Source organism: Pyxicephalus adspersus, chromosome W, assembly GCF_032062135.1.
Source record: "Pyxicephalus adspersus chromosome W, UCB_Pads_2.0, whole genome shotgun sequence".
Lineage (NCBI taxonomy): Eukaryota > Metazoa > Chordata > Amphibia > Anura > Pyxicephalidae > Pyxicephalus > Pyxicephalus adspersus.
In genome coordinates this window covers 12806210-12825253 of record NC_092870.1, presented here as the reverse complement: position 1 = coordinate 12825253, position 19044 = coordinate 12806210, and the positions used below count along the sequence as shown (strand labels likewise).

General features: G+C 41.0%; 1 protein-coding gene across 1 annotated transcript in view; it reads left to right on the top strand.

The window, feature by feature from the left end:
- The window catches only part of LOC140342894 (THO complex subunit 2-like), a 162545-nt gene that overhangs the window by 111333 nt on the left and 32168 nt on the right, over positions 1-19044 (top strand). The window contains exon 33 of the mRNA XM_072429265.1: positions 1381-1416. Coding sequence (XP_072285366.1) covers positions 1381-1416 — 36 coding nt within the window. The remainder of the gene's footprint in view (positions 1-1380; positions 1417-19044) is intronic.

Sequence of the window (19044 nt, the reverse complement as noted above, 5' to 3'; positions counted from 1 at the left end):
GAGTTTATTTGCTACAAGCAAACCACGCAGATAAGCAGAGGAAAAGGTTTTTTTTTTTTTTTTTTTTTTTTTTTTTTTTTTTACCCTTTGGAAGAAAGCACTGAAAATGATGTTTGGATCCTGTAGTAATATAAAGAATATCTCCTGTACTCCTCAGAGCTTCTGCTGAAATGTGCCTTCTAGGATGCGATCCTAAAAGATTCCACAGTAAAATCTGGTGATCAAACTAAGTGCCTGCTGTGGCTCTTTAGTTGAAAAGGTCATGTGGCTTTGTATCCTCGAATGTTTATAATAACCCCATTCCCTACGTTATCCATTAGCAGATTTTGCAGCTGTATTATAATCATCTTCTCGCCAATCCAAGAGCAGTTCTTTTGCCGTCAAGCATAATTATGTCAAGTGCATAGGCTGCAGTTGAAGGCTAAGGGTGGCTAAGTTTAATGCACCCTTTGCTCCTTACACTGTTCAATGCCCTGTGTCGTTAGGATCTATTTTTCTGTATTTTTTTCTCACTTTATCCCCCCTAGTGGTATTCCCGAGTGTGACTTGGGGTGGATTTTACCTATGAATAGCAGTAATCCCGAGTCACACTCGGGGTAGCTTTAACCTAAAAAAAAAAACCCCCACTTACCTTGCTCTGTCGGCGTCCCCCTGCATCCTGCTGGTGCCCGCAGGTCCTGGGGACACGTCCGTCGTCTTCAATCTTCAGCCACGCAATGCAGGGACAATCTCTAAGGTTTCCCGGGGATGTTGGGGCGGGCGGGCGGATCAGTGGGAAATTCAAATATTTTGTATTGGATTCCATACAAAATAGCTGTATTGAGTCCAATACAAAACATTTTTCAGATAATAAATATATATTCTTTATCTATGCTACTGTACACTTACATTACATGTTTAACTATTTTTTTTTTTTTTTCTTTTTTTTAACAGATTTTTTTTTTTTTTTTTTTTTTTTTTAATATTTAAAGTTTATTATTACATTTAATAAATATTGGACATATTTTGGTGAGTCTATTCTATAGACAATATCACATTGTACATTTAATTTAAATTAGTAACTAGTAAACCTTGGCATTGATTACTCATATGATACTGGGTGCCAAAAAAGCTGTTGTTTAACAATCATTAGCTTTTATATAAATACTTTTTTTCTTTTCTAAATAATGGGACACTAATTACCTTTGCATTACTTAAATAAAATAGTCATTACAGTCTATAGCTGTTTCCATGATTTCTTTGTTCAGCATTAACAGTATCAAAGGATTTATTCCCTTCCCCCCCTTAAAGGAGTAGCTGTATTGTCTCAAGGTCACAACCATGGCCCTGGTTACTGCCAACTATGCCAGCTTACGTGTCATCTCCATTTATTTTCTACAGGAGAACCTCAGTGAATTTAAGGACTCTTCAGCAAAGGTTTGAACTGCTTATATCATTATTGTATTGTGTAATGCTGATATATTGTAAGAGATGCCCATTATGTGGTTTAAAAAGTGAACCCTAACTATGGAATGCATAAGAAATTATAAGTGAATATTGTAGCATATAGTGGGGATTCTTTTTTTCGATTAGATAAAATGAGTTTAAAATCAAACTGGAATTTTAATCTCTAAGCCCACCTCTCCTAGATTCCTCTGACTTAGGAATGCTGACCTTGGACCTATCAATTGTGTGCTGCTGCTTGTAGCATCCTAACACTGGTAAGCTGCATAGACTTTGATGACTCATGTACAGGAAGCCCACATAAGTCTTTGGAGCATATATATCATCATAGGCTTAGAAGGATAAAAAAGAAGCTGATGTACGTACATACATACAACAAGCTGATAGAAAGATGATAATGATGAACAATTCAGCAGCCTTTTTTACAGGTCCATTGACCGTTGTTTTGCTTTCTCTTTTTTTTTTTTTGTTTGTTTGTTTTGTTTTGGCTTGGTGTTCAGCAAAGTTAGTATAGCTCTGAATTAGTTTAAAATACATTTTTTACACAGACCTTTATTACAATCCAGTTACATATATGAACAATCTCCCTTTAAGTTCCCCTAATTGGAACCTATCTGTTTTAACTTGGGTGTATATTATCAACCCCACCCTTTGATCAGACCCATACACACACACACATGTGATTATACATTGCCTAATGGGTATTTGCAAAGTTTCTGTCTAAATCCAACTCTAAAGGTTCCAAATCACATCAAGTACATCAATACTTTCCCCTTCAGATTCTAACCAAAATTTGCTCTTGACCACAATGGCTTCAGGGCCCTGAGCTTTATTGACTCCAGTGTTCTCTCCAACCCCTTTTAGCTAGGTGCACCACCCAGAACTTTTCAGTGACTACCCAGCTGTTTTTGGTTGCTTTTTAAAGAGTTGGGTCACAATACTGGGGCTGACACCCACCTAAAATTTCTTCCCACCCAGCTTAAAGGAAATGTCTGTGTTTAACACTGGACTCAAGTTGCAACTCCCTTCTTAACCTGGAGAGGGTATTGCTGGGAAATTGCATTTAGCGGTGTTTCTTTCTTGGGACTTACTTCATTTGGGTCACTTAATAGTAGCGTGGGCACTATTTTGTAACTTGAAGATCGTCCAGTGGTTGCGAATATTAGAATTTTCAGAAACCCTGGGAGCAAAAAATCTGTTTTGGTGCACCCACTGTTTAAATGTGGTCGGTGCTCTGATCTCTGCCAGTCCATGGTTTTATAATAAGCTGTTCTACGCCAGCATCAGTAAACATAATCCCAGTTTTGTTCATACATTGTCAGTCTTTAAGATAAAGGCTTAATTATTTTTTTTTTTTTTTTATGTAAAAACATGCTTTTTACCTTGGCCTAGGAAATAAAAGAAGCAGTGGCATAGCTGCTTGGACTCTGCACTCCTTCTGTTAAACAGAGTTTAATGCAATCTGCTCTTCTATTTTTGTGCGATCAGCAGAATGTCGGCAGCTGTCATGTGTTGACCTCTGCTAATGCATTTTCACTTTGCATGGAGGAGTGTATGTGGTCTAGAAATCTAGAAGAGATCTTTTATGTGGCTTTTCATAAACTTGTGTATAAGTTCTGTTTTGTTTTCATTTTCTAACCATCTTGCATAAATCAGCAAAATGCAGACTTGGTTTGATTTGAATTTTCAATGCTTTATCAATTTCAGAATATGTTGAATGACTACTTTTTAAACCCACATGCCAAAGTTAAAAATACCAAGCTCTCACAAGGCTGAATCATCTGTGAGCTAATGAACACATGTGTTTTTCAACCTCCTCAAATGTAAAATCCTAGTTTGTTTTTACCCCTGAAAGGTTTACACGGGGGGTGCCAAATGTAGATGAGTAGAGAATTTTGTCTGTATATGCACCAAAGACATTCTTTTTAAGTAAGGGGGACGAAAGTTAGTGCAGCACTTAGTGGGTCCGTAATGAGCTTATTTATTGAAGTACTCGGATTGGTGCTAGTTGAATGAATGTGATTGGAGAACTTGTAACTTATTCTCCAATTGCAGATCTATTTCTTCTCCATTCAGAATTCGATAGGGCTTCACTGAATTGTGTTGTGCACCGGATTCAGTCATGAAGCCAGTTCAGTGAGAAAGCCTATGTATAACGCAATTCACTGTGCTTTCTAAAAGTCCGGTTCAGGACCATTTGTTAATTTATGGAATTTATGAAATTAATGGAATATGTAACTGTGCACACTTTTTTTTTTTTTTGTGAACATAAAGCAATAATTCAGTTGATTATGCAGAAAAGAAAATCCTGATAACATTAGTGTATGCAAGTGCAGATGAGGCTTGGGGACCATTGTCATGTTTTTATTGCCATGTCTTTTCATACCTGAGCTTATATGTTGCTTATTTGCTTTTCAGTCGCAACATATATGTTACGAGACTCTGGAACGGACAGTCCTACTATACTGAAAGTGCACCAGCTTGGGCTCTACTAACTAATGTGGCCTGCATCCATGTTGTCCTCTACTATGAGTCTCTCCAGTGGGCAATATCCCCCTTAACCCCCCCAGCGGTATTCCCGAGTGTGACTTGGGGTAGATTTACCATGCAAAAAGCGGTAATCCAGAGTCACACTCGGGGTCACTAAAAACACCAAAAAAAAAAACTTACCTTGTTCCATTGTTGTCCCCCGGCGTCCTGCTGGTTCCTGCAGGTCCTCGGGACATGTCTTCTTCCTCGGATCCTCAGCCAGCGACTGCAGAGACGTTCTCTGGGGTTTCCCGGTGCGGGCGGGAAATTAAAATAATTTTGTATTGGATTCAATACAAAATAGCTGTATTGAGGTATTGAGTCTAATACAAAATATATATATATATATATATATATATATAATTATACATGCTACTGTACTGTAGTTATATTATATGTTTAACTATTTTTTTTTCCAGATTTTTGTGTTTTTTTTGTTTAAAGTTTATTACATTTATTAAATATTGGACATATTTCGGTGAGTTATGCCTAAGCATTATAGGCCAACGATGTTAAAAAAAAAAATTTCTATGCAAAAAAAGTAACGCTTTTTGCACAGAAATACGGATAGAATTACAATGCTGGGGGGGGGGGGGGTTAACTCTGTTGGGTGTATCTGCTCTCCCTGGCAAATTCTTTCTCGTTTGCTTGCATGCTTAGTGGCTTTTAAGCTATTAGCTATAGGCTTTGACAGGTAGTCCCCGGGTTAACGACATCCAAAATTCGAACGACTCCTAGATACGAACGGGGCTTCCCTGCTCCTTTGTGTGCAGGACGGTTGCTTGGGGGGGGCTGGTTTGCATGACTTGCAGAAGAAATCTTTTGCTAAACAGCTGAAACTGAGCTCTTCTACAAGCTATTGTATATCTTTAATGATTAACACAAACTCTGCAGTTTTTTATTTTTGCATATCAAAGCACACTTTTTTGTGCATTGTTTGTGATTATCTCACAGTGAAGATTTTTTTTTACAGTACCTGACACCATGCTGCCTAATATGTTGTGACAAACATCTGTCCTAAGTGCATTTATTACCGCCCCTAGCGTTCTAATTCTCTCCGTATTTCCATGCAAAAAAAATTGTACCACTTTTTGCATGGGAATATGGAGAGAATTAGAACCCTATTAATTTACATTGTAGGCTATAATTATGCATCACTCAACGAAATATGTCCAATATTTAATAAATGTAATAAACTTTAAATAAAAAAACAAAAAAATTGGTTTAAAAAAAATAGTGAAACATTTAATATAATTGTACAGTAGCATGTATAATCACATCTTGGATTCTTTAGTGAGAGTATTTTATAAAGTCACGGTTAAACATTGCCATGGCCTCTTTTACCAGTTATGTTTCTAAGAAGTTTGTTTTAGTAATTAAAATAAAAGAATTTGTCATTCTAGATTTATTTTCTGCCATAAAGAGCTGCTATCTTTCCACTTTTTCTCTTATGTACTATTGACTCGGCAACCACTCTAGTGGTATTTTCTAACCTTATCACTGCGGGATTGGTTTCCTCTCCTTCTGAACCCCGCGACCCATACTCGCCCAATATGTGGATTTTGCTGACAAAATGCAACTTCTTAACGTCTATCTGTCTCAACCCTTCAGTAGATGAACAAAAGGTGCTGCTGTTCTCAGAATATTCAGCTGAAACCACAACTGAAGGACAATTTTTCCTGTTTCCCTTATCCCTTTTCTTGAATGTCAGTATCTCTACTAAGTCTCTATTAGCTTAATAATCACACAGATCTTAAATAACAAGATATTTATTAACCGAGAAAAGAATTAACAAGTAATCAACAGTTATTCCAAAAAAGCTAAATAATGATCACATAGACAAAGCAAAATGGTACATTACGCACGATTCCGTCCTCTATATCCTGCACCCTGGCTGGGTTCTACTAAGATTGGAGAGAGAAACAGAGATTTGGGCAGTTGTCTCTTTTTATAACTCCAGGACCCCTTGCCACCTTCAGACACACCCATGCACCCACCCCTTACTCAGGTGTCCTCCACAGAAACACACTGCTCCCAGGTGCCCGATGATATTCTCCAGTAGGTGTCATTGTTGTATTGAAGTCCTCTGACCAGCTGGTTCCGGCTCCTTTGAGTGTCATCAGATAACCTCAATGTTTACACCCCTTGGCAGGATATTTGGAGAATTCCTTGAAGTAGATTTCCCAATGCACAACCCCATACCCAACAACTGGTATGGTATGTAATTTCTGCTCACAGAGATGTTCTCTTTTTTGTGGTTGCCTAGTTCCAACCTCCAACTGGAATCATCCTGTTAGTTTTGTCCCCATCCTGTTCATTTGGGCTTTCGGAGTCAACCCTCATCAAGTTCCACCAACAGCCAGTTTGAACTCATCTCCAAAATAGATTGTTTGAGTGCTGATTTTTTATCATTCATATTGCACACTCCAACAACAGCAATGTACATTTTCACCAATCTGTAAACAACTAATCTCTAAAGGTGTAAAACTTGCTCTTATGTATCCAGCTGTGCTGAAAAATGTTCTATCAGTCCAAGAAGCTCAGATATTTAAAAATACTCATCAAGCTGCTACTTTTGTAAATGCAATGGAAGATGAAGGTCTCTCTGGTGGAGAGTTGGGAACATCTCCCCTTAACAAATCTGTACAGTCATCTACCTCCTCCTCACCACGGACCTAATGGGCTGTCACATTGATATTTTTCTTGGGCATTCTCAAACCATATGCCTGCAAACGCCTGTTGGGTTTACATCAGTTTTCTTATTTGATAGGGGATACTAGGAACATTTATTTTACATATCTCGGTTCCTAAAATGGCCACGCAGTGATGCCGGATGTTCGTAATAGCTCTCACGGCATTGAAATAGTTTTAAGGGTATTCTATTGCATTGCTCACAGTTACTGCCAGTACAAGGTCTGTTTTCGTCCAAGAATTATTCCAATAATGGAAGTACTCCACATTAGGGCAAAAAGGAAGTCCATTGCCTGTATTTACTACATGGAACTTTCGTTTGTTTATCTCGTTGCATTTTTTTTTTTCTGGCAGCGAGCTATCTGTGATTATAATTCTATGATCTTGGATGATGACGCTCACCAATCCGCGGGGTTACTTGGCTAGGACAGCCATGCGGAACAAATTCATTGGCCACTACCTCTGCAAGCAATACTATGCTTTTTTATTTTTTTTTTTTTAAACCTCCTTAAATGAAATAGTGACCTGGAATATCAAAGGACTTTGCTCACCTAATAAGTGTACCAAAGTACTACGGCATTTGGAAAAATTGCAAGCTGATATAGCTGTTCTTCAAGAGATGCACCTGACTTCATTATTCTACCATCTCATGCCTAAACCGTGGGTAGGAGAAGTTTGGGGAGCTTCAGCACCTGGTTGTCGAGCAGGTTAATGTTTAATGGCTATTGATTCTACTTAGTACAAAGGCTGCACAATTTCAAGCAAATCCTGTGATCCTTTTGATGGGTGCTGGTGCGATCACGTTACAGTTCCTAGCCACTTCTCCCAACCGTTATGGCGGTTTATGGCACCGATCAAGACAATAGAGCCCTTTATGGATCTATTACCGAGCATCTTCATAATCTACCCTGTATGCCAACATTGGCGGTTGACTCCAATGCAGTTCCAAGTACAAACGAGGATATAACACCACAGCCACACCGACATAGCACTACTCTCACTAACAACCAATCTTTCTGTTACTTTCTCTCGTCCTCAGGTTTGGTTGATGCTTGGAGGCATTTGCATCCTTTGGAAAGAGAATACACTCGCGTCTCAACGGTACACCCTCTACAATATCCAGAATTGACTCAGTTCTAACAACTGAAGATTTCTTGACAAAACTGGAACTTGCTGCGGTCCATCCTTTAGTAATTTTGGCTCATGCACATGTCTCAGTTGCTATGAGATGATTACATACATAAATCTGACTTTATATGGCACTTCCCTTCCTTTCTGGTCAAAGAGGAGTCCTTTCAGAAATACCTGAAGCATCGATGGTTGCATTTGGATTACCACAATTCAATTCACAAATCTAACCCACAGCTAAATTGGGACACTGCAAAAGCGGTTCTTATGGGCCGTATAATGGCTCATGTTGCAACACTAAAAAAAATGCTGAATTACAAGGAGGCTTGTGGTCAGGCAAGAAGTGCTTATTTAGTCTACAAAAGTTCCCTTTCTCTCCATGGCCGCAATTCTTGGCTACAGGCAAAGAGAACATGTGATTTCTGGATAAGCCAATATGATGTGTGATATGACCGCTTCGCTCGCTGGAATTCTATCTAAACCGAAATCAGTTGGGCAGAATGCTGGCCAATCCTGTGAAGGGCTTCCGCACTCCTCCGCATATCACAGGAATCAAGAACTCTCGGGGTGAAATGTCTTGTGTTCCTAGGGACATAGCTTCTGTATTTGCTGCATATTATGAATTCCTCTATAAAACTCAAGGTTAGCATTTGTCTGCAGGTCAGTCTTTTTTGGATCAATTGGTTCTCCCTCACTTGTCAGAGAACGAATTGTATTCACTAAATTCTGCCATAACCCCGGAGGAGGTTGTGTCTGCTATTAAGGGATCCGCCAATGCAAAAGTGCCAGGTCCAGATGCTCTACTGTCTGAATTTTTCAAGATTCTGGTTGAGGAGGTGACATCCCTTCTGACAGCCCTATGTATTATGTTCTCCACACCTTTATATGTACAACATGGTCTTTTAGCCTATATAAAGGTTCTACCTAAGAAACAAAAGGATCGTTTTGATCCGAGTTCATACCGCCCTATATCCCTTTTATATCAAGATGTTAAAATCACGTCCAAAATTTCGGCGGATTGCTTAGCACAGTGTCTCCCGAGATTGGTCAGTCCGACACAAGACGGTTTTGTATAGGGTAAATCTACTACCCACAATTTAAGAAAAGTGTTGTGTGTGTGTGTGCTGGAACAGGCAGGTTTTTCGGACCCCTTGACAGCTCTCGACGCGGAAAAGGCCTTTGACAGTATAGAATGGTCCTGGTTACATATTGTATTGTGCATGTTTGGTTTTCAAGGTCATTTTGCGGATTTATTTGAGTTCGACGTACTCTGCCCCCATGGCTCAAATCCATGTTGCGGGAGTTTTATCTCAAGTATTTTCTCTTGGTAGAGGCACACGTCAGGGGTGCCCATTATCCCCACTCCTATTTAACTTAGCCATAGAGCCATTGGCTAGATCTTTCCAAAATAATACAATTTGAGGGGGTTAAGGTTACATGGAAGACAAATCAAACTGGCAATGTTTGCCCACGATATTATGCAGTTTTTGAATAATCCAAAGAGGGATTTATCAACTGTAATTCGGCACATACAGTATTTTGGTGCTTTTTCTGGTTTCTGCATAAACTATAACAAAAGTGAATTGCTCTTGCTTCAGGCCTCCCCACTTATAGACATACAAACGACAGAGTTGGGTTTCATAATTGCTAGAAACCACATAATGTATTTAGTGGTACAAATTACCCAACATGCATCAGATATGTATAAATTTGTTACAATATAGAAAAATTTGCCGTTTTCCTTAATGGGGCGTTTCCATTTGCTTAAAATGATCAGTTTTGCAAGCCTGCTTTATCCACTACAAACCTTGCTATTTCTTCTGTCACTTGGATGTTTGTAAAATTCATGCGATTTTCGTTTCGTTTTTATGGCAAGGAAAAACTCCTTGAATAGCAAGATCCAAATTGTCCCGTCCAAAACAAGTTGGGATTAAATTTTCTGGATTTGCGAAAATATAACTTGGCGTGTCTTATGCGTCATGTTAAGGATTGGTGGCATAGTACGTCTCCTTACACTGTTTTTAAGCTGGAGTAAAATCGTAAATCACAAATCGTAAAACCGTGGTCATTGCTGGGTTTGCTTAACTCGCCTTATAAAACTGTTGATTATGAATATTATTTGCATAAATATGGATATTATATCACCCTATCAATGCACATATATTCAATAAATGAAGGCTCATGCACAAATAGTCATTCAAAGAGTTTAATTAAGAAACAAGTTGAAACATAAAATGCACAGCAATATTGGTTGATATACAGTTAGGTCCATAAATATTTGGACAGACAACTTTTTTCTAATTTTGGTAATTCGGTGAGTTGAACAGAAAGATTGCATAAAAATGTGAGGAACTAAAGCCTTTTTTTGCACATGCATTCATTTAGATCCAATTTAAACAATTCTTAACACTTCAGACACTTCCTATGCTCTTGCTGGTTTCTTCACCTTTAGAAGTCTGTAACATGAATGTAATTCTGTTATACGAAAAGCATTCAATTAATTTATACCGAATACATTTTTGAGTACATATATATTTGTCTTGTGTGCACTCAATGAAACTTGCAAGCAAAATACAAAGTGTCCTACAAGTAGGTTTCCATTAAAACGGTGCAAAGCATGGAAACTTGAAAATGCTGGTGTGATGAACCTGAAATCCAAGAGGCCTAACTAAAGAAACCCCTTTTTTAACAATCCAGTTGACTGGTGATTACATTTTTGTAAGGTGTTTCCAAATCCCATTAGCTGAGCTTAACCTCCCTAGCGGTCTAATTATGTCAGTATTTTTATGCCAAAAGCGGTACATTGTTTTGCATGGAAATTTGTTCTTTAACCCCCCTAGCATTCTAATTCTGTAATTTTTTGATGCACAAAGTGATCCTATTTTTTTTTTTTGCATAGTAATTTTTGTTTATATTGTGGGCCTGTAATTCTTAGGATTAAGTCCCGGGTATAATAATTATATTTATTTATTATATTATAATCATAAATTATAATATAATACACAATTATAATACATAATTATAAAAAATTATGAAATATTAGACCACAACAGTGTAATTTATCAAAAAAATTTTTTTATCAAAAAATTCTAACTGAAATTTTCCAAACTAGGGTGCAATATTATTCATAAATAGGATAAATTAAATGCAGATTTTAGAAAAAAAAAATTATTTACATTTTTAGTAAACATCCCGGGTGTGGTAGATTTTGAAGCAGGGTGCTGTAAAAAGTCCAACATCACAGTCAGGACAGTCAAGGTCAGGGCTAATAGTGGGCAAAATGAAAATCCAAAGGTACCCCGAGTGTGACTCGGGATTACCGCTTTTTGCAATTTTTCCCACCCCGAGTCACACTCGGGAATACCGCTAGGGGGGTTAATATTGTAGGCCTGTAATTCTTAGGAATATCTCCCGGTTATGATAGTTTGAAACACAAATCATTAATATAATTATTATTTATAAATAATATTTTATAATGAAGATACATTATAAACTTTTTGTTATCAGGGTATGTGGCTCCCCTCGACTATGTAAAACTGATCAGCATTTCTTCCCTACTTCATTCAATATTTATAAATAATAATTATAAAAAAATAAGTTACTTTTCACAAGAACACTCAAACTGGCTCCAAAAGGCCGCTGCTTCCTTTCGGCACATATAGGGCAACTGTCTCATCTGATGATGATGTCCTTGATCCGACATGGGGCGAACAAGGAGATCATCATAGTCAGGAGGAAGAGGAGGAGGAGGAGGAGGAGGTTGCAGAGCGCCCTCAAAGGGGCAGAGGGAGGAAGAGGGTAAAAGCTGCCCACACTCTGCATTCTTCAATTACCACTGAGGCAAGTCAGACGTAAATCGACGGAAGCTGTCACCACAGCTATGCCTCAACAACCGCGGACCGCCACCATGAGCACCAGCTCCAGAGCACCTTTCGGCCCAGTTAAATGTTCGCCAGTGTGGGCATTTTTTGATGTCCATAGTGATGACAACACTATGGTCATCTGTAAACTGTGCTCAACACTTGAAACGAGGCAAAAGCCCAAACAAACTTGGAACAAGTTGCATGAGCACTCATTTAAAAAGCCACCACCCAGTAACCTGGCGTGAACACCTGGTGAAAGCACAGAGCTCTGTGCGACCACCTCCGCACAAGAAGCAAGCTCCAACTGCTCGATCCTCCTCCGCTGCCTTTCCTCCTTCTGCCACTAAAGTTTCCCGTGCTGCTGCCAGCAATTTGAGTGTGGCATGTAGCCGATCATTACCTTTTTCAGGCTCCACCAGCGGTAAGCAGGAGCTCCAACGCAGATCAGCTGCTGTTTGTGGCGTTGCTAGCAGTCAGGACCAGGCATCATTGCCATCCCCCACAACTTCTATCCCATCGTCCAATGTTTCTGTGGTTAGCATTAGCAGCATCCAACCTTCCATTCCCCAGATGCTGGACTGCAGGAGGAAATATGGCCCAAATGACCCCAAAAGAAAGCTGATAAATGTTGCAATTGCACAGCTGATTGCGTTAGAGCTCCTCCCTTACCAGCTGGTGGACTCCAATGCGTTCCGTTACGCATTCCTCTGCGCGAACCCACAGTACGTTATGCCTAAGCTATAGTACCTTGCACAAAAATGTGTTCCTGCTTTGCATGAACATGTGCAGAGCAATGTGTCCATGGCCCTGCAGCACTCCGTTTCTGGCAAGGTGCACCTAACAACCGACAGTTGGTCGAGCAAGCATGGAGTGGGAAGATATATTTCCTTTACAGCTCACTGGGTAACTTTGGTGGCAGCAGGGGAAGCTGCAGCAAGGCCTGCATACCTACCTCCACCCAGAGCACATCGCCATGTAATTTCCTCCTCAACCTCCACTTCCACCTCCTCCTTTGAATCTTCTGCCTCAACCTCTTCCTCCAGGGACACTTTGCCGTGGAGACCCAGCACCTCCCATTCGATAGCATCTGTTCACCGCCAGCAACAACCTGCAGTTTGCTATTTCGGTGCACAATTCTGACGTTGCCACGCAGTCCTGAGGTGTGGGAAACTCACACACGTACCTTGCCTGGCTCTTGTCATGAACCTTATAGTACAGCGCTTCCTTAGGAATTACCCAGGCCTCCAGCCGCTGTTGCTGAAGGCCAGAAAGTTGTCAGCGCATTTCCGCCGGTCGTACACAGCCAGTGCTAGATTGGTGGACTTACAGCGAAATCTGAACCTGCCAGTGCACTGGTTAATTTGTGATGTGGCCACACGTGGCGGGCTGAACAACAGAAAGCGGTGGTGGATTACGTGGCAGAGTCTGTTCGTTTCAGACGCATACCTACACTACCTTTTTTCAGCCCTGCGGAGTGGCTGCAAATTGAGGACTTGTGCACTGTATTGTCACCTTTTGAAGAGGCCACCAGGATGATCAGCAGAGATCAGGCCTGTGTCAGTGACCCCATCCCCATCATATGCCTGCTGGAACAGATGATGGTGGATCTCTGACACGACACAGAGCGGACGCTGCTAACATCATCTCAGACATGCGTGCCTACTAAGCATACTGCACCGCGAATCCAGGAAGAGGAGGAGGTGGAAGAGGATGAGTAGGACATTGCAGGCATGGGAGAAGGGGAGGAAGGGGCAGAGGAGGATATTGAGGGTACATGGCATCCATCCACCCAAACACAAGGTGGCATGTTCCGTGGATAGCAAGACCAGGCGGAGGAGGAGGACGACCCTGTGCTGCTGTTTGACCCACAGGTGTGTGGGTCCAGAATTACCTCAGCTGTGGGTAGTTTGAGCCACATGATAGCCTTCATGCAGGAGTGCCTAGCCAAAGATCCACGCATACAACACATAAAAACAAAGACTGACGACTATTGGATTGCTACATTACTGGATCCATGTTACAAGCCTGAGATACAACAACTGATCTTGCCCCAATACAGGGGACCTAAAATGCAGCACTACCAGGAAGTGCTTGTAAGGGACTTGTGCTCAGCCTTTCCAGCTGGCAGCAGCAGCAACAGGGGGTCCCTTTGGCAGTTCCACCAGCCATGGGTGCCAAACAACTGCTTTAAACGGCATGGGTGGCAGCAGCAGTGGAGGTCGTCTAAGCCTAACTATGCAGGCTTTTTTTCAGCGGAAGCAAGCTGCCAGTCGTGCAGCAATTGCCAATGACACTGAGCAGCGGTACCTAGTCATGGTGCAGGAATACATGAGCTCTGCATGGGACATCTGCAACCTGCAAAGCCAGGACCCACTGGGATACTGGGTATCCAAGCTTGAGCAGTGGCCGGAGCTGGCAGAACATGCCATTCAGATCCTTGCCTGCCCAGCAGCAAGTGTGTTATCTGAAAGAGCGTTCAGTGCAGCTGGGGGCGTAGTGAGTGACAAACGGATTCTCCGCAGAAAATGTCGACAAACAATTTTATTGAATGAATGAATAAATGAATAAGGCTTGGATCGGCAATGACTTTAACACCCCCTCTGAGAGAAAAACATTTTTTATGGCTATTTAGATAGCAAGTGGGATTAGAATTAAATATCTAGATTTTTTTTTTACAGAAATAAAGAAAATTTTATGGGTTTTTTGGATAGTTTTAAGTGCTATCAGAATGAAATCTGTATTTTTTATGGATAAATATAGACATTTTTCTGTCTTTTGTGATATATTACCAGAGGTATAATTTAGGATACCTCTTGCAATCTATCACAAAAATGTATTTCTGTAAAAAAAAAAAATACAGATATTTTATTATGATAGCACTTGATATCTATCCTAAAACCCATAAAAAATTCAGTATTTCTCTCCAAAAAATACAGATATTTCATTCCGATCCCACTTTGCTATATATCTCCAAAGGCATGAAAATTTCTATATTTCTCTACCAAAAATCTAGATATTTAATTCTGATAGCACTTTGTATCGATCCAAAAGACCATAAAAAATTCTATATTTCTCTACAGAACATACAGATCTTTAGTTCTGATCCCACTTTGCTATATATCCCTAAAGCCATAAAAATTGATGTATTAATATACAAACAATACAGATATTTAATTGATGTATTTATGTGAAACAAATACATATATTTAACTGTGTTAGCACTTGCTAGATATCCACAAATGATAAAAAAAAATTATTTATTTCCCCGCAAATTCCACCAAGTCCGTTACCTTTTATGTGGTTTCACTAGATAGTAGCTATGGAAAGTGTGATTTTCGTTAATCCATTAATGTCTCAATTAGCTACTGTTTCTACACTGTCCATAGAGGTTATGGCCTCAACCTCCAATGTGGTCCACGTTCCATACCAGGGCCCACCGCCTCCTACTGCCTGTTACTGCTGCTGCCTTCCCAGTACCCAACTCTAGATGCAAGATACTAATCCAGTCCACGATCTGTCTCAGAGCCCACTGCCGCCTCCTCCTCCTGTAAATGATGCTGCCGCCTGCCCAGTACCTGACTTTAGATGCCAGACAACAATGCCGTCCATACTCCGTCTCAGCCCACCGCCTCCTCCTCTTGCTGTAAATGATGCTGCCGGCCTAGTACCCAACTCTAGATGCCAATTACTAATGTCGTCCACACTCCGTCTCAGTGCTAAATGCCTCCTCCTCTTGCTGTTACTGGTGCTGCCCTGTACCCAACTTTAGATGCCAGTTACTAATGCCATCCACACTCCGTCTCAGGGCCCACCTCCTCCTCCTTCTGCTGTTACTGATGCTGCCGCCTGCCCAGTAACCAGCTGTAGATGCCAGTTCCCAATACAGTCCCCACTCCGTCTCAGAGACCACCGCCTCTGCCTCCTGCTGTAAATGATGCTGCCACCTGCCCAGTACCAAACTCTAGATGCCAGATACTAAAGCCGTCCACACTTTGTTCCAGAGCCCACCACCTCTTCCTCCTTCTGTTACTGGTGCCGCCTGCCCAGTACCCAGCTGTAGATGCCAGTCAACAAGGCTGTCCATGCTGCATTTTAGAAAGTTACAGCTAGCAAATAGGAAACGTTAGTGCCCCACAAAGCAATGTCTCCAGTAGCTACAGCTTCTACACTGTCAACATAGGTGATGGCTTTATATTGTAATGCCCTCCTTGGTCCGTCTCAGGGCCCATCGCCTCCTCCTCCTCCCAGTACCCACCTCTAGATGCCAGACTAGACTCCAGCTCAACAGGGTCTTCCTTCCCCGCTGATTCCTCCAAGCCCAATCCCTTTCATGTGGTTTCGCTACATAGTAGGTAGGGACAGATTGGAATCTCGCTCATCCATTCATGTCTCCAATAGCTACTGCTTCCGCACTGTCCACATAGGTGATAGCCTTCAATTGTAATGCCCTCCCTGCTGCGTCTCATGGGCCCACCTCCTCCTCCTCCTCCTCCCAGTACCCACCTCTAGATGCCAGACTAGACTCCAGCTCAACAGGGTCTTCTTTCCCCGCTGATTCCTCCAAGCCCAATCTTTCATGTGGTTTCGCTATATAGTAGGTAGAGACAGATTGGAATCCCGCTCATCCATTCATGTCTCCAATAGCTACTGCTTCCACACTGTCCACATAGGTGATGGCCTTCTGTTATAATAAACGAGGCCCTGAGACGGTGTGTGGAAGGCATTAGTATCTGGCATCTAGAGCTGGGTGTAGTGCATCTTTAATGACACCCCGAAGTATGTAATCTGAAATTCGTGATTGAATGTAGAAGGCCACATCTTCTGCTTCATCCATCCATACCACACTTTATCAGACTGAATTTTTTGTATGTTACCCCGGAACTGGGACGTGGGACAACAGTCCCTATGTATATGTTGGGGGGATGAGATGGGAAACACCGGTATATTTAATGGGAACCGAGAGGTCCTGGATGACCACATTGATCCATGAAGTTATTGATCTCAGCAGACGTCCGGAGACTTCTACACAAAAAGTATGTGGCCGTCCTGGGAGACTCCATTCAAAGATCCGTCAACAAGGATCTTCTGAAAATACTGCCGAATGATTACTTTTGGACTGAGAAGCAATTGAAAGGGAAGGGTGACATGTCATTTGCAAACGACACGTTGGGGGATCTCTGGCTGAAATGCACAATGCCATAATTTACTGCCAAGTGCGTCATTACAGAACTGACCACCAACTAATTGTTTTTCAGTGTACCTTTTTGTCTCGGCAACTATTTTTTCAATCGCCTAATCGGTCAGAAACAATTGCAGGTATGCCAAGGGTTAGTTGCGTTCAGCATCAATTTTCGCATTAGGTTCTCCAGTAAATGGGAATCTTGGGGGCACTCCCTGTGCCGCATCAAGGTCAATAGAGCACATTTCTGACCTCAAACTCGGGTTCTTCGCTGAGTTTATGATCGTTGTCTGATGACAAGTTTTCTCTTGAATCACTATCACCCGATTCCACAAGTGACTCCAAATCGCTTTTGCAAAAAAACAGTTTTTGCGCTGCCGAGATGCCTTTTGGATGCCATGAATGTGGTCAAGTCTCCAGTAAGAAGTCAGGAACGTTCAAGGTCAGGGACAAGTGTTCAAATGAGGAAATGATGACAAGGTCAGGAAAAGTTCCAGCAAAGGTCAAATCAAGGTCAGGGCGAATAGTGGACAAAATGTAAATCAGGGCACTGGACAAAGCTGTTGGATGCACTAATGGATCTACTTTTACATTTATTATTTATTATATTTTACTGTGATCAAGCATTGAAAAGCAGATTACAATGCCATCTGCTTTTAATTTTCATGCCTGGCCACATTTCCCCAGCATTGCGACGCTTCACATCACGAGGATGCAATGCAAAAGCCGGCTGGGGAACGCTGAGGACGCCGCTGGATCGAGGGGAGCAGGTAGGAGTTTTTTTTTTTTTTTTTTCCTACCCCAAGTGTGACTCAGGATTACCACTTTTGGTACAAAAAATTCACCCCAAGTCACACCGAGATCACTGAAGATCTAACATAATATTGTTTGTTTTCTTATTTCATTACATTACATAATTTAGTTAAATCTAAAGATGTCAGCCCAATCATCTGTAGGTTTACCAAATCTATGTAATTTCCAGAGGTTTTACAATAGAAAACATACACACGTCTGATTCTTGTCCGGTAATCGCCTCAGGGCTGTTATCGGATGGGAATCTGACGTGTGTGCAATGCTTGTCTGGCGATCCATCCTGGCAGATCCTCAAACGGCAAACAGTCGTAATGTGGGCGCAGTGGGGTGCCGCTCGCTCGTTCTCAGCACTCCCTTCTCCATAGAGCAGAATGACGCTGTATGTACAGTACTCGTTCATGCATCGTTCAGTCTTTGTCGTTGGAAAGGATTGTGGAGGATCCTTTCCAACGACCATTATTGAACGTGCGTATCCATCCTAAGATTTTCATGTGTTTTTCTCTTTAGTCGAACCCAAATCTAAATGCTCTATCCTGCTCCCTCCAAAGCACAAACATGTACATTATTACAGTAGTACCATCTATAGGGTCTTTCGTCACCTTTAAATTGGAGCATTGTATACCAAGAAAATAGTTTGACTTTTTAACCTTTAGGCTGCTATTACATTTATGTGGTGCCTTCACTTTAGGTAAGCCCAAATGAGTCTTGTAGACTATTTAGGTCTTATTTACACGTGTTCATTTATAATGAATGAGCCTAACTAACTGAAGGCCAAAGTAAAACCAGAATTAAACAAGACAAATTTACAAAGTAATTAATTGTTTAGTATATTACCTGAAAATCATAATCTAAAAACCTATGGTAGAGCTATGCAGGGACTTCTTATGCTTTTTAGTTTCCTTGTTCCTTGCAACTGCTAATTATTTACCTGCTCACGTAGGCACATGGTTTCCTCTGTAGTAGAGAGATGCTAGGAAATGCAATCTGGCATTGATCTGCAGTTTTTGGGTGTCACATAGTGACACGATTACCTACCCCACTAGTTCCAGTGGTCGGAAGTGAGAGAAAATGAGAAAATGTGCAGTGTGCATGTATATTTGGCTCATAAGTAAAGTATTACTGTCCACCCTTTGCTTTTGTGTTGTATTTATGTACCAGCCAGGCTACTGTTAGAATTTGCCTTGTTCAGTTTTGAATTTAGGCTAAGTTTACAGGGACTCTTTTCCCCCAACATCCATATTTTAGTGGGCCAGGCCAAACTGCCTATAAATGCTCCAAACATCTCATTGAAACGAATGAAGCGTTTAAATGTTTGCAACCATTTATGCACATTTGCAAGCATTTATGGGGATAAATGTATACACCTATTCTACCTTTTGCCACATAGCTTGGTTAAAA